At 38.5% G+C, this 12,165-nt stretch overlaps 1 protein-coding gene across 1 annotated transcript in view; it reads right to left on the bottom strand.

Annotated features, from left to right (window-relative positions):
* Window positions 1–12,165, bottom strand: part of grip1 (glutamate receptor interacting protein 1) — a 179,822-nt gene that overhangs the window by 16,556 nt on the left and 151,101 nt on the right. The window contains exons 16-19 of the mRNA XM_088922593.1: window positions 11,456–11,525; window positions 10,467–10,612; window positions 2,924–3,068; window positions 528–667 (exon numbers count right to left, since the gene is read on the bottom strand). Coding sequence (XP_088778719.1) covers window positions 528–667; window positions 2,924–3,068; window positions 10,467–10,612; window positions 11,456–11,525 — 501 coding nt within the window. The remainder of the gene's footprint in view (window positions 1–527; window positions 668–2,923; window positions 3,069–10,466; window positions 10,613–11,455; window positions 11,526–12,165) is intronic.

Below are 12,165 nucleotides of genomic sequence, written 5' to 3'. Positions count from 1 at the left end.
GCAACTTTTTTTTTATCCTCCTCCCCCACCCTGAACCACATGTATTTGAACTGGGAGACAAATGAAATGCGATAGGAATTTAAAATCCATGAATGCTGTAAAATTCATATAAATGTATTCATCAGAAAAATGGCCAGTTAGCCTCAGAAAGTGTTACTGTGAATAACATTCAAATGTTGATTTAAGAGTCCCTTTCTGGTGCACAAGGCACAAGGCGGGGTTGTTCCCGGTGGAATCACTGATAGCTATGGGACTACAGTGACATTGAGCCAGATGAGCCTGATGGGCTTAAACGCCTCCTTTCCTCTGTGGGGTTTCTGAAGTTCTAATACACACACGCTGGAAAACAAGATTTAAGACCCCCTTACCAGTTGTGGAAATATGATATGTGCATGACCATAAAAAAAAGACATCATGCTCAACCACGGCAAATCCGTAAATTTCCAAATATTCTCTTCCAGTCTTTCAGTGCTGAATTACAATACTTTACTACTAGATCTGACCTGCTGAAGTGGAGGTTGACTCACCTTCACCTTGCTTCTTGATTTTCAAGGTGACAGACTCTCCTGCCATCTGTAAAAGATGAATGGCTTCGCTTAACGGTTTCCCCTTCAGACTGTTGCTGTTTATGGCTAGAATTCGATCTCCAATGTGTATTGCCCCAGTCCTGTATGAGAAATGTTAAAGGTTACAAACCTTGCAAACATCTAACCACAAATATCTGTGCTGTTTTTCAAAATAAATATAAATAACGGAAAACTACGCTGAAATATTTTTTCTCCAGACGAAAGGGACAAAAAAAATCTACTTTATCTACTAAAGGCAGAGAGAAAGCAAGTTATTTCTAATGTACTGTAGCTGATGGTAATAAAACAGATGTGTAATGAAAATTACTCAGCCTTATTAGTCCCAACAATTCCTACACCCACTGGGGAAAGAACGAGATGCCCTGCCATGCTCCTCCAGCATGCCCACCTGCACGGCCATTTGTTGTTTGATATGCTGCAAATTCAACAGGCTGTGACAAGACAGAGGACAGGTGGAACCAGTTGGAGCTGTGGCATGTCTTTCACTGATGTCACTGCAAGCCCTGAGAACCAAGACTATTCCCAGTCCTGCGCTGGTGGATCTATGGTTGCTGTGCATTGCTTCTTGGGTAATCCTGATCACAGAGGGCTAGTCACATAGACCTGTTATTTTTATTCCAGTTATTCCCCTTCTTGGTTCTTGACATTTTTCTGCTGTTTGGTTCAGTTGAGCTCCAAATGACTTGATTGAGACAATTATTGGCTTGACTGGTCTAAATCACCACTGTCTCCTGTACCTTAGGTAAAGTCAGGGCTTAGTTAAGATGATGAAGATGATTAGTTAAGGCAGATGAATGGGGCTCCATGACAAAGAGTGGGTATTGCAGCACTGTTCATTTTAGGTCTGGATTTGGTGATCAAGGTCAGCATTAAGAAGAGGAAGTAGTGATGGCTAGGTGACACACAGCTGGGATTGCATCCAACCTTCGCTGTCATTTTCAGATATTAGACAATCGACAAAAGACCAGAAGGACCACTTTTATTCCTTTAGCTCAGGCTCACCTGAAAAATCCCAAGCCTTACTTTTCTCCCATGTCTGAATGTCACATATTAGGCATAAATACAAAGTGGGACTTAGGCATCGTTACTATAAGAACAAGTTATATTTAACTTGACACACCTGAAGAAGGCCCCAAGGCCGAGAAGTTGTGTTTTCTTTCTTCTCTTTTCAGCATGGAATAAACCTATTACTTGTTCCTTTGCAGCCTACGCATGCTGACGCAGCTACCCACCTGAGCTACTACAAGTTATATTTAATACAAGCTGATGTACAGCTGTGTTAACTCAGTATTTCATAAAGCTACAGTACAATTCTCTATCACTGTTTTGACTAATCTTGACAGCGCATTCATTGAAAAGGAAATGTGACAGCGCATTCATCAAAAAAGAAATGTGATATCATGTTTTTAAGGTTGCATTTGATTTAAGTAGTGGGATAGAAGTGTTTTATTGCCATATCTACATGTACATTGGAATTCTAATTCACGCTAATCTCTCAGGACATACAGAGTACAACAGACACCACCACACAATGTAGGCAGTAAAAGAAACATTCATGTAAGTTTATAAGGTTAAAGTAAAACGACTAAGTTTAAGTTCAATACAACGTAACAACTAGTTGCATGGAATGTGGAAGATCATGGCAAAAATGAAAAATGTTATAAACATTATTATTTTTTAGAATTAATTTAATTGGAAACAAAACCAGCAATGTTTGTATTATGTCAAACATTGAGCCAGAATGACAGTGAATCACTAAGAATTGCATTGAAGACATAGAAACATGTACAGTATAAGACCAAACTCTGTTAGGCCTATAGTAAAACATTTTTAATAGCTTATTTCCACTAATGGTTGGCGCAGTAGTTAGCATTGCTCCCTCACAGAGCTGGAGCCCTGAGTTCAATTCCAGATCTGGGGTGCTGTCTGGTTTATACTGTATGTCTTCATGTTCACATGGGTTTCCTCTAGGTCCTCCCATTTCCTCCCACCGTCCAAAACATTCTGGTAGGTTAATTCGTTTCGGGGAAAATTGGCCCTAGTTGTGAAAGTGTGCATGTCTGTGTCTGTGTGCCCTGCGATGGACTGGAATCCTGTCCAGAGTGAACCCTGCCTTGCGCCCCTGCTGGCTGGGATAGGCTCTGGTTCCCCCACAACCCTGAGTTGGAAGAAGAGGTTAGAAAATGGATGGCTGCTCCTTAACTATTTTTTTACAACTGCATTGGTTTCCCTTAACTCTAGTACAAACCCATTTGCATGTGGATTTCTGATTTCAGGTCTCTTCTTGGGAAACATCTTTGTGCTAGTACAGCGGAAGGTGTGAATGGCGCTGTTACCTCTCTGCCAGGCCTCCTTTCGTTAGGCTGGAGATGATGATGGGGTCAAACGGCTCCTCAGTGCCAGAGATTGTGATTCCCAGAGGCCCCCCATAGCGTTTCAGCTCCACAGTGTAGATGATTGCTCCAGAGCTCTCTTGCTCATCTAGAACACAGGCCAACAGGAAGCAGGAATCACTTACAAGACCAGCCAGACAATAAGACATGTGCTGTCAGAGGGTAAGTGCATTACTGAAATCAAAGTGTTGCTCTGGGACACTCCTGTCTTGCATCTTACTGCAGACGTAAAGGATTGGTTTGTCAGTGTTTGTACCACATTCAATTATACATGGAAAAAACACTATTCTTTATGGTCAACCTAGTCTTGGAAAAGTTTTGAACAAGCACAAGAGTTTTTTTGGCAATTACATAAATCTTCACATAGCGCAAGGATGTAGATAACACACCACTGGAAATAAAAGGCTCAGATATTCTTTTAACTATTTATAACATTCCACTCCAATGCTCCTTTAACCAGTGTGGTTTAAAACCCTCTCTATGTGTTCAGGAAACCAATCAAAAATATAAAGTACAGTGGTGTGAAAAAGTGTTTGCCCCCTTCCTGATTTCTTATTTTTTTGCATGTTTGTCACACTGAAATGTTTCAGATCATCAAACAAATTGAAATATTAGACAAAGATAAAACAAGTAAACACAAAATGCAGTTTTTAAATGAAGGTTTTTATTATTAAGGGAAAAAAAAAATCCAAACCTACATGGCCCTGTGTGAAAAAGTGATTGCCCCCTAAACCTAATAACTGGTTGGGCCACCCTTAGCAGCAACAACTGCAAACAATTGTTTGCGATAACTGGCAATGAGTCTTTTACAGCGCTGTGGAGGAATTTTGGCCCACTCATCTTGCAGCAGAATTGTTGTAATTCAGCCACATTGGAGGGTTTTCGAGCCTTAACCGCTTTTTTAAGGTCATGCCACAACATCTCAATCGGATTCAGGTCAGGACTTTGACTAGGCCACTCCAAAGTCTTCATTTTGTTTTTCTTAAGCCATTCAGAGGTGGACTTGCTGGTGTGTTCTGGATCATTGTCCTGCTGCAGAACCCAAGTGCGCTTCAGCTTGAGGTCACGAACATATGGCCGGACATTCTCCTTCAGGATTTTTTGGTAGACAGCAGAATTCATGGTTCCATTTACCACAGCAAGTCTTCCAGGTCCTGAAGCAGCAAAACAGCCCCAGACCATCACACTACCACCACCATACTTTACTGTTGGTATGACGTTCCTTTTCTGAAATGCTGTGTTACTTTTACAGCAGATGTAATGGGACACACACCTTCCAAAAAGTTCAACTTTTGTCCCATCAGTCCACAGAGTATTTTCCCAAAAGTCTTGGGGATCATCAAGATGTTTTCTGGCAAAACTGAGACGAGCCTTTATGTTCTTTTTGCTCAGCAGTGGTTTTCGTCTTGGAACTCTGCCATGCAGGCCATTTTTGCCCAGTCTCTTTCTTATGGTGGAGTCATGAACACTGACCTTAACTGAGGCAAGTGAAGCCTGGAGTTCTTTGGATGTTGTTGTGGGGTTTTTTGTGACCTCTTGGATGAGTCGTCGCTGTGCTCTTGGGGTCATTTTGGTCGGCCGGCCACTCCTGGGAAGGTTCACCACTGTTCCATGTTTTCGCCATTTGTGGATAATGGCTCTCACTGTGGTTCGCTGGAGTCCCAAAGCTTTAGAAATGGCTTTATAACCTTTTCCAGACTGATAAATCTCAATTACTCTGTTTCTCATTTGTTCCTGAATTTGTTTGGATCGCAGCATGATGTCTAGTTTTGAGGATCTTTTGGTCTACTTCACTTTGTCAGGCAGGTCCTATTTAAGTGATTTCTTGATTGAGAACAGGTGTGGCAGTAATCAGGCCTGGGTGTGGCTAGAGAAATTGAACTCAGCTTTCCAAAGATGTGACAAACCACAGTTGATTTATGTTTTAATGGGGGGGGCAATCACTTTTTCACACAGGGCCATGTAGGTTTGGATTTTTTTTTCCATTAATAATAAAAACCTTCATTTAAAAACTGCATTTTGTGTTCACTTGTGTTATCTTTGTCTAATATTTCAATTTGTTTGATGATCTGAAACATTTCAGTGTGACAAACATGCAAAAAAATAAGAAATCAGGAAGGGGGCAAACACTTTTTCACACCACTGTAGTTGCAAGCAAGAAGAAGGAATTTGATACAATCATGTTGTTTGGTTTTTAGTAGTTAATCGATCCAAGACTCAATTTCTGCTCAATGTGCTGAATGTCTCTGGCACTCTATTGACTTTTGTACCACTTCACTTACATAAAACCCAAATAGATTTTATCTCCTTCCTTCAAGCCTTTATTTTGACTTCCTGTTTAAAAGATCGAGCAGTGGGTTCATAGGTTTTATAGGTGCCAACCTCAAAAGTCACAAGAAGGCTCATGTACTGTAGCACATTCTCCATTTTTGGTTTCAAATGTCACCTTTTACACACTTTATGGTGTCAAACTACTCCTATTAGAACTGAGGCTATAAAATTGCTCTACAAAGTAGTATTTGAAACATGCTTGGTATGTTAAATGTTGGGTAAAACATTGTTTATGATGCTGCAGTCATTAAGTTGCTTCAGTTATTTATAAAAAAGAACCTCTGTTCATTTGAATATTGTTTATTCTTTTGCCAAAAAATGGCATCTGTGATTGAGTACAGTAAGTCATGATAATATGCTTCAGCTGCAGTATAAATGCCTGTATTACATGCATGAATTACATTCCATTAATCTTAGAAGCAGAGAGTTTTTAATAAGAGTGCTTGGTGACAGAATTGTTTTTTTTACCAGATTAAGTATAATGAAGCAGTTCAGAATTTGTAGAGATGCTAAGACATCGATGTCTGGAAGGCTCATTTGTAATATATCTTTTTCTTAGAGCATTTTTACATAGTATTTACTGTACTAAGGTAATTTTTGGTAGCAAGACCAGACAATATGATTCTCTTAACATGTATTTTTTCACCTCTTACGTTCAGATAATATGTGGAGGAGAGTCTCAGAGATACAGTACATTGCAATGTAAAGATTTAATGTTCAAAATGTAATCTCTTAAAATATTCGTTTTCTTTAACATTCTTTGTCATCTTCTTTTATTAAGTACAATAAACCCTTGGTTTAATGAACAAATAGAAGTAAAAGGGGTGTCTGTAATTTCTGAATTATTATTTTGCAGCACAAAAACAAAGTATTACAAAAATATATGCATATACATGCGAAGAAGGTTCCACAGAAAAAGGTTGTGTTTCTTTTCTTCTTTTTAGCATGATATAAACCTTTACTTGTTCCTTTGCAGCCTGTGCATGCTGAAGCAGCTACTGTACCTACTTGAACTATACATACACTGTACACAGTATACTGTATGTATATGCTTTCTGAATGTGTAAATACATAACTGCACTGTGTATTAATATATTGCTGCACTGTACTGTTTATATACTACATTGTATTACAGGACAGTCTACCCTTTCTGTACCAGACTAACAGGGGGAGAGGGGAGTCCGGTATTGCCAGCTGTCCATTAAATTACCAATGAGATACTTCAAGCTCAAAAAACACACTTGTACATTAGAAAATAAAAATTAAATCAGACCAGGTAATCAACTGCTGGAAGCTCGTTCGTTATATCCTGGAGGACCCTGGGTCTCCATGATGTGCCGACAGCTATAGATGTCAATCTGTGAACCATCAGCATTTAGCCCAGTAGTGCCGAGATCCTTTCCGTGCTGATCTGACGTCCTGGTGTGGACGTCTCATGCTTGTGCGCTTGAGAATTTTCCAGGAGTGAAAGCCAGAAAGAGACCAGACTCGCCGGCATTGTAAAAGCTGGGATAATATGATGACTTCACCTTGGATTAATTTATTCAATGTCTTCTGGAACAAATCTACTGTATCTATTCAGTGGGTGAACTCAAAGCTAGACTGATAAAGCATTGGTTTGATTTTTTATAATTGAACTTACATACAGTACATCATATTGTAAATTTATGGCGCCATTTTAGCAGCAGCTTACAAAAGAAAGAAATACTGGAAACTCCAAACAGATTCACTGCAGAGCATTTTAAAATGCTTAAAACTGTTACTTGTAATGTTTCTGGCTACTCTGGAGTCATTTGGGTAACTTTTTCAACACAGGTCTCATTAAGGCAAGGTTTATGGAACATGTTCTAGAAGTTCAGGTGGGTAGCTGCGTCAGCATGCGTAGGCTGCAAAGGAACAAGTAATAGGTTTATTCCATGCTGAAAAAAAGAAGAAAGAAAACACAACGTTTCGGCCTTGGAGCCTTCTTCAGGTGTGAGAGAGACAGGGCAGTAGGCAAAGGTAAAGTAGCGGGAGAACAAAGGTTGGGAGGGAGGAGGATTGAGAGGCGGGAGCAGGGGACAGAAAGAGAGGCCAATCAAGAGGTGTGAAGTCAGAATGGGTGCAGAGAGGTGTGAAATGAAACTTCCAATGAACGGAGAAAATTTAGAAGTGTAGCCTGTCGTTAAGAGAAGGGGGAAAGTGTGATCCTAGCTGCAGAATAATTTTGGTTTTGGTAGTCTTTCTGATGTATGAGTTCGGAAAACCGTCTTTGAGAACACAGACAGAGAGATTAGAGTGGTCGTGGCCGTCATGTTCTAGAAGTGCGCGAGCTAGGGTTAGGGTTTCTTCAAAAGCTAGACGTTATGTGATGTATTTGCTGTGCTTTAGGATGCATTTGAAATGCAGGAAAGGTGTTGTTTTGTTTTTTACTTGAAAACAAAATTTGGCCCAATTTTGCAGTTTTTGATCAGCCGTGCTCCTGTCAAATATGGTCAAAAATCAAATGTTTGAAAACCTTCTTTCTGTATTATGTATGTAATCTCTTGTTTTTTGCATTTAACTCAAGAATGAAACTGGAAACGTAGCAAAACTTCAGCGGTAATTGTAATCCTAAATTGTAAACTGCACAAACTATGTATATTAGGTTACATTTCAGCAGCAACTCAGAAAAGAAAGAAATATAGAAAATTGCAAACAGATTCACTGCAGGTCATTTTAAAATGCTAAAAACTGTTACTTGTAATGTTTTGACTATTTTGGAGTCATTTGGGTAACTTTTTCAACACAGGTCTCATTAGGCAAGGTTTATGGAACATGTTCTAGAAGTGCCCGAGCTAGGGTTAGGGTTAGGTTTTCTTTAAAAGCTAGATGTCTTGTGATGTATTTGCTGTGCTTTAGGATGCATTTGAAATGCAGGAAAGGTGTTGTTTTGCCGTTTCCATGAGAATGAAATTTGGCCCAAATTTGGCAGGTTTTGATCAGCCGTGCTTCTGTCAAAACTGGTCAAAAATCAAATGTTTGATTGTTTCTTTCTGCATGCTAAATCTCTTGTTTTTTGCATTTAAACCAGGAAGGAAATATTAAATTTAGTTAAACTTCAGTGGTATTTGAAATCCTAACTGTAAACGGCACAAAACATGCATATTTTATGCAACATTTCAGCAGCAGCTTACAAAAGAAACAAATACTGGAAATTCCAAACAGATTCACTGCAGATTATTTTATAATGATAAAAAATTTTACTTGTAATGTTTTGACTATTTTGGAGTCATGTGGGTAACTTTTTCATCACACAGCTTTTTAGGCAAGGTATATGGATCATGTTCTAGAAGTGCCCGAGCTAGGGTTAGGCTTTCCTCAAGAGCTACACATTTTGTGATGCATTTGCTGTGCTTTCGGTTGCATTGGAAATGCAGGAAAGGTGTTATTTTGTTGTTTACTTGAGAACGAAATTTGGCCCAATTTTGCAGCTTTTCATAAGCCTGTCAAAAATCAGACGTTTGAAAACAGTATTTCTGCATGCTAAAATCTCTTGTTTTTTGCATTTAAACCTAGAATGAAATAGTACAACGGTACAACACAAAATATGTACAGTACTGTATATACACTTGGACCAAATGCCTTTCTGGTTTTTATTCTGTGAAACATCCTAACTATTAAAGGCAATTACTTATTTGCTTGAAGGGACTAATTTCCCAGATGTTACGCTGCTCATCCATTAAAAGACCTACAGATCCCACAAGACTGCAGCTCTCAAGGAGTTCAGCTCTGACTGGGGATGCTTTGGGAGATGGGCTAGTGAGGGAGGGTGGTGCCATTCGGAATCTCTAGGGCTCAGGTCTGGGAATGGAAGATGAGAGCTGAACAAGGACGATAACACAAAAGGTAAAATAAGAACTGTATTGGTAATGCATACTGTATCTTGTTCAGATTGTTTTTGTTCTATGAAAATGGAATTACTGCATGAACAAGCCCAGCTGTTTCTGATTTACAAAGTGAGGCAATTTTATATTTTTTTTTTATCTTTTTCATTGTAATTTGGGAACAAGAAAGTACCTTAGTAAACAAGGAATGCTAAATTGTCAGATGTAAAGAACAGAATGGTGCATAGTTGCATTCCACTGATCCAAGTATTCATGAAGAGTGTAGAACTGTCCTTCATTTAGTCTAGGTTAACACATCTCAAAAACTATGAAGCAGACTGCAGTTCATTGTATCACTGTCTCTACATTTAAGATCATATTCTGCTGGCCTTAAACATCTGAAGATGTTTTTTTTGCCACAGTTTCTCAAGAAGCAGGCATTTTACAATATTTTTATCATAAATGGAAAAACTGCTGGGGCATGAAAGAGTGACCTCCCTCTTCCTTTCATTTTTTTGAATACTACAATGCTATAGAGACCTAGTCTCCAGGTCCCCCTGTGTCATCCAATGTTACAAAGTAGGGATAAAATTCAAGAAAGAATTCTAATGAATGTTACCAAATACTTAAACTGTAAACCAATTCCACACAGGCAAAACTGACTTGAAAAGCAAGCAACCAATAATGAATGAGTGCAATACTTTACAATTCCACCATTAAGGGTACCATTTCAGATGGATATTACAGTACATAGCAATTTAGTTTCATTTTATGAGCTACACTGAGAATAAAGGAATGAAGCATGGACAAAAGAGCTACTTGTTTATACCAGTTTATTTTACTTGCAGGAGTGTAATCCATAATTTCATATGTAGTGGAGTTGCACTGAAAACCAAGAACACTTCTTTACCCAAAGAGTTGAGGGAGTATGTCGCAACCTACGCAGCCATGCTGTTAAAGCCAACATCCAGGTTTCTTTCAAGAAAAGGCTGGATGAGATCCTCGTTTCAATCAGTTACTATCTACCAAATGGGCAAGACAGACTCTTCTTATTTCTAGCACTATTTCTATATTCTTATGACATGCAATCTGACTGACCATTCATTCCTTCTATTCCTTCTCCTGAGGTGTACTAATACTCAACAAACAATCAAGATACTACAGTTTTCCAGTTAACAACTTTAAAGTTGTTAATAAAATCAGTTTAAATTTACTAAAAAGATCAGAGGAAGCTGTGTTGTTCAGAGAACAGAGTCATGGCTCAGAAGCACAGAGCAGGGCAGGAGGGAAGCGTTGTGCTACAGCACTACCTGAGTTGTCTTCATCTTTGCGAATCTTGAGTTTCACCAGGTCCTCACATTGCTGCAGGATCTGCACGGCATCCTCCATGGAGCAGTTGTCCAGACGGATGTTGTCAATGGCTAGCAGCTTGTCTCCTAGTTCCAGTGTCCCCGTCCTGCCAAAAGCAATATCTTCAATATATATTCAATGTCTTTGAATGGCAATTCTTTATCTAGGTCATTTCAAAATTCTCCTTGTACTGCCCTCAGGATACCACTTCAGTGTCACACTGATTTTGCAGGGGACTGACAGAATAATGGACTGTTCTTGTAAACTCAAAGGAATAACAAGACTGTTCAAAAATGCAACAGAAAAGTGGTCTGATTAAGTGAAAAACTTGGTCTTTTTTTCCTTTTCCCCATAATATCTGATTTTTAAGGTCAACAAGTCACTGTTGGAAAGAGAAGAAAAACAAACAAACGTGACAACCAAGAGACATGTAAGGAACTATACTATGGAGCTCGTACACAAATGTAGAAAAGAGAACAGAGTAAAACTAAACATGCTGTTAACTCACTCCAACAGACACTTGGCCAGGAGAGCAGAGACCAGATCCCATGCTCCTAACGTACACAACGCTGCACCATTTAATCTGGCTATGACATCTGAGTTTAAAAACTTCAAATGAATTTGGTTTCCCAAGCTTTTATAGTAAAGATACAGAATTAGGTGAGATGTATTACCTGAAGATTACTTCTTGCAAAATTACACCTTTGTCATGAATTTCATGCATGATTTATGAATTTGCAAAGATTCACACAGCAAAATGTTAAAATACATTTGCTTAGTAAATGCCTTTAATAACCCATTTAAAGTCCCACACACAGACAAATAAGTCACCGTACCGTATGTTAATTCTTATTATAGTAAAATACAAATCAGAACCAAATTCTAACAATGATGACTTAAGTATGGTTCAAGAGATTACAGCTCAGAACAACAGGGGGTGTTTGTGTACCTGTGAGCAACGCTGCCCTTCTTAATGTCTGAGATGATAAGAGGATCTCCAGGCTTTCTGCTAGAAGGAGCTGCAAAGCACAGAGGGAGAGAAATGCTTAAGAGATTTTACCATGAGAAAATAAAATGCTTGAAGGAACTAGTCTTCTTTGATTTCCTGTCTTGAATTAAGAAATGGAAGGTACCTTTTGATATACGCCATTAAGCACACATCAACACTGGCAAGAGTAAAATATAAGAGATACAAAATGAAAAGAACACCCAAATTATTGTGTAGAAATACAGTTTACTATTTTCATTGAAAACTCCATTCTGATTTACATAAAATCCATATGATAAATAGAAATCAGAATATTAAGAATAATTTGAATTACTAATCCAAAAAAAGTGAAAACTGCATTAAGATGGAATGCATACATATAAATTTAATCTATATCACTCCTTTTTTAATTTCCAGTTTTACAAAACAAATGAACTATCCAGCCCTTTTATTTTTTTTTAAATTAGGTTCGGTGTTGTTCATGTCGTCCTTTGATCAGATAACTGTGTGCTGAATGGATTTGCTGGACATCATTAACTTTCATTTCCGTTTGTTTTTATTTTAGTTGTGCACAGTTACAGTATAGTCCTAGCTCAAGACAGTACTGTAAACAGCAGCGTTCTGGTTTAATCTTAAATGGAAGATGTTTCTTCACATCGTGACAGCAGCAA

Source organism: Atractosteus spatula, chromosome 8 (assembly GCF_055471065.1).
Source record: "Atractosteus spatula isolate fAtrSpa1 chromosome 8, fAtrSpa1.hap1, whole genome shotgun sequence".
NCBI classification, from domain to species: domain Eukaryota; kingdom Metazoa; phylum Chordata; class Actinopteri; order Semionotiformes; family Lepisosteidae; genus Atractosteus; species Atractosteus spatula.
The sequence above is the reverse complement of the archived record's forward strand: the minus strand, read 5'-3'. Positions and strand labels throughout refer to the sequence as shown.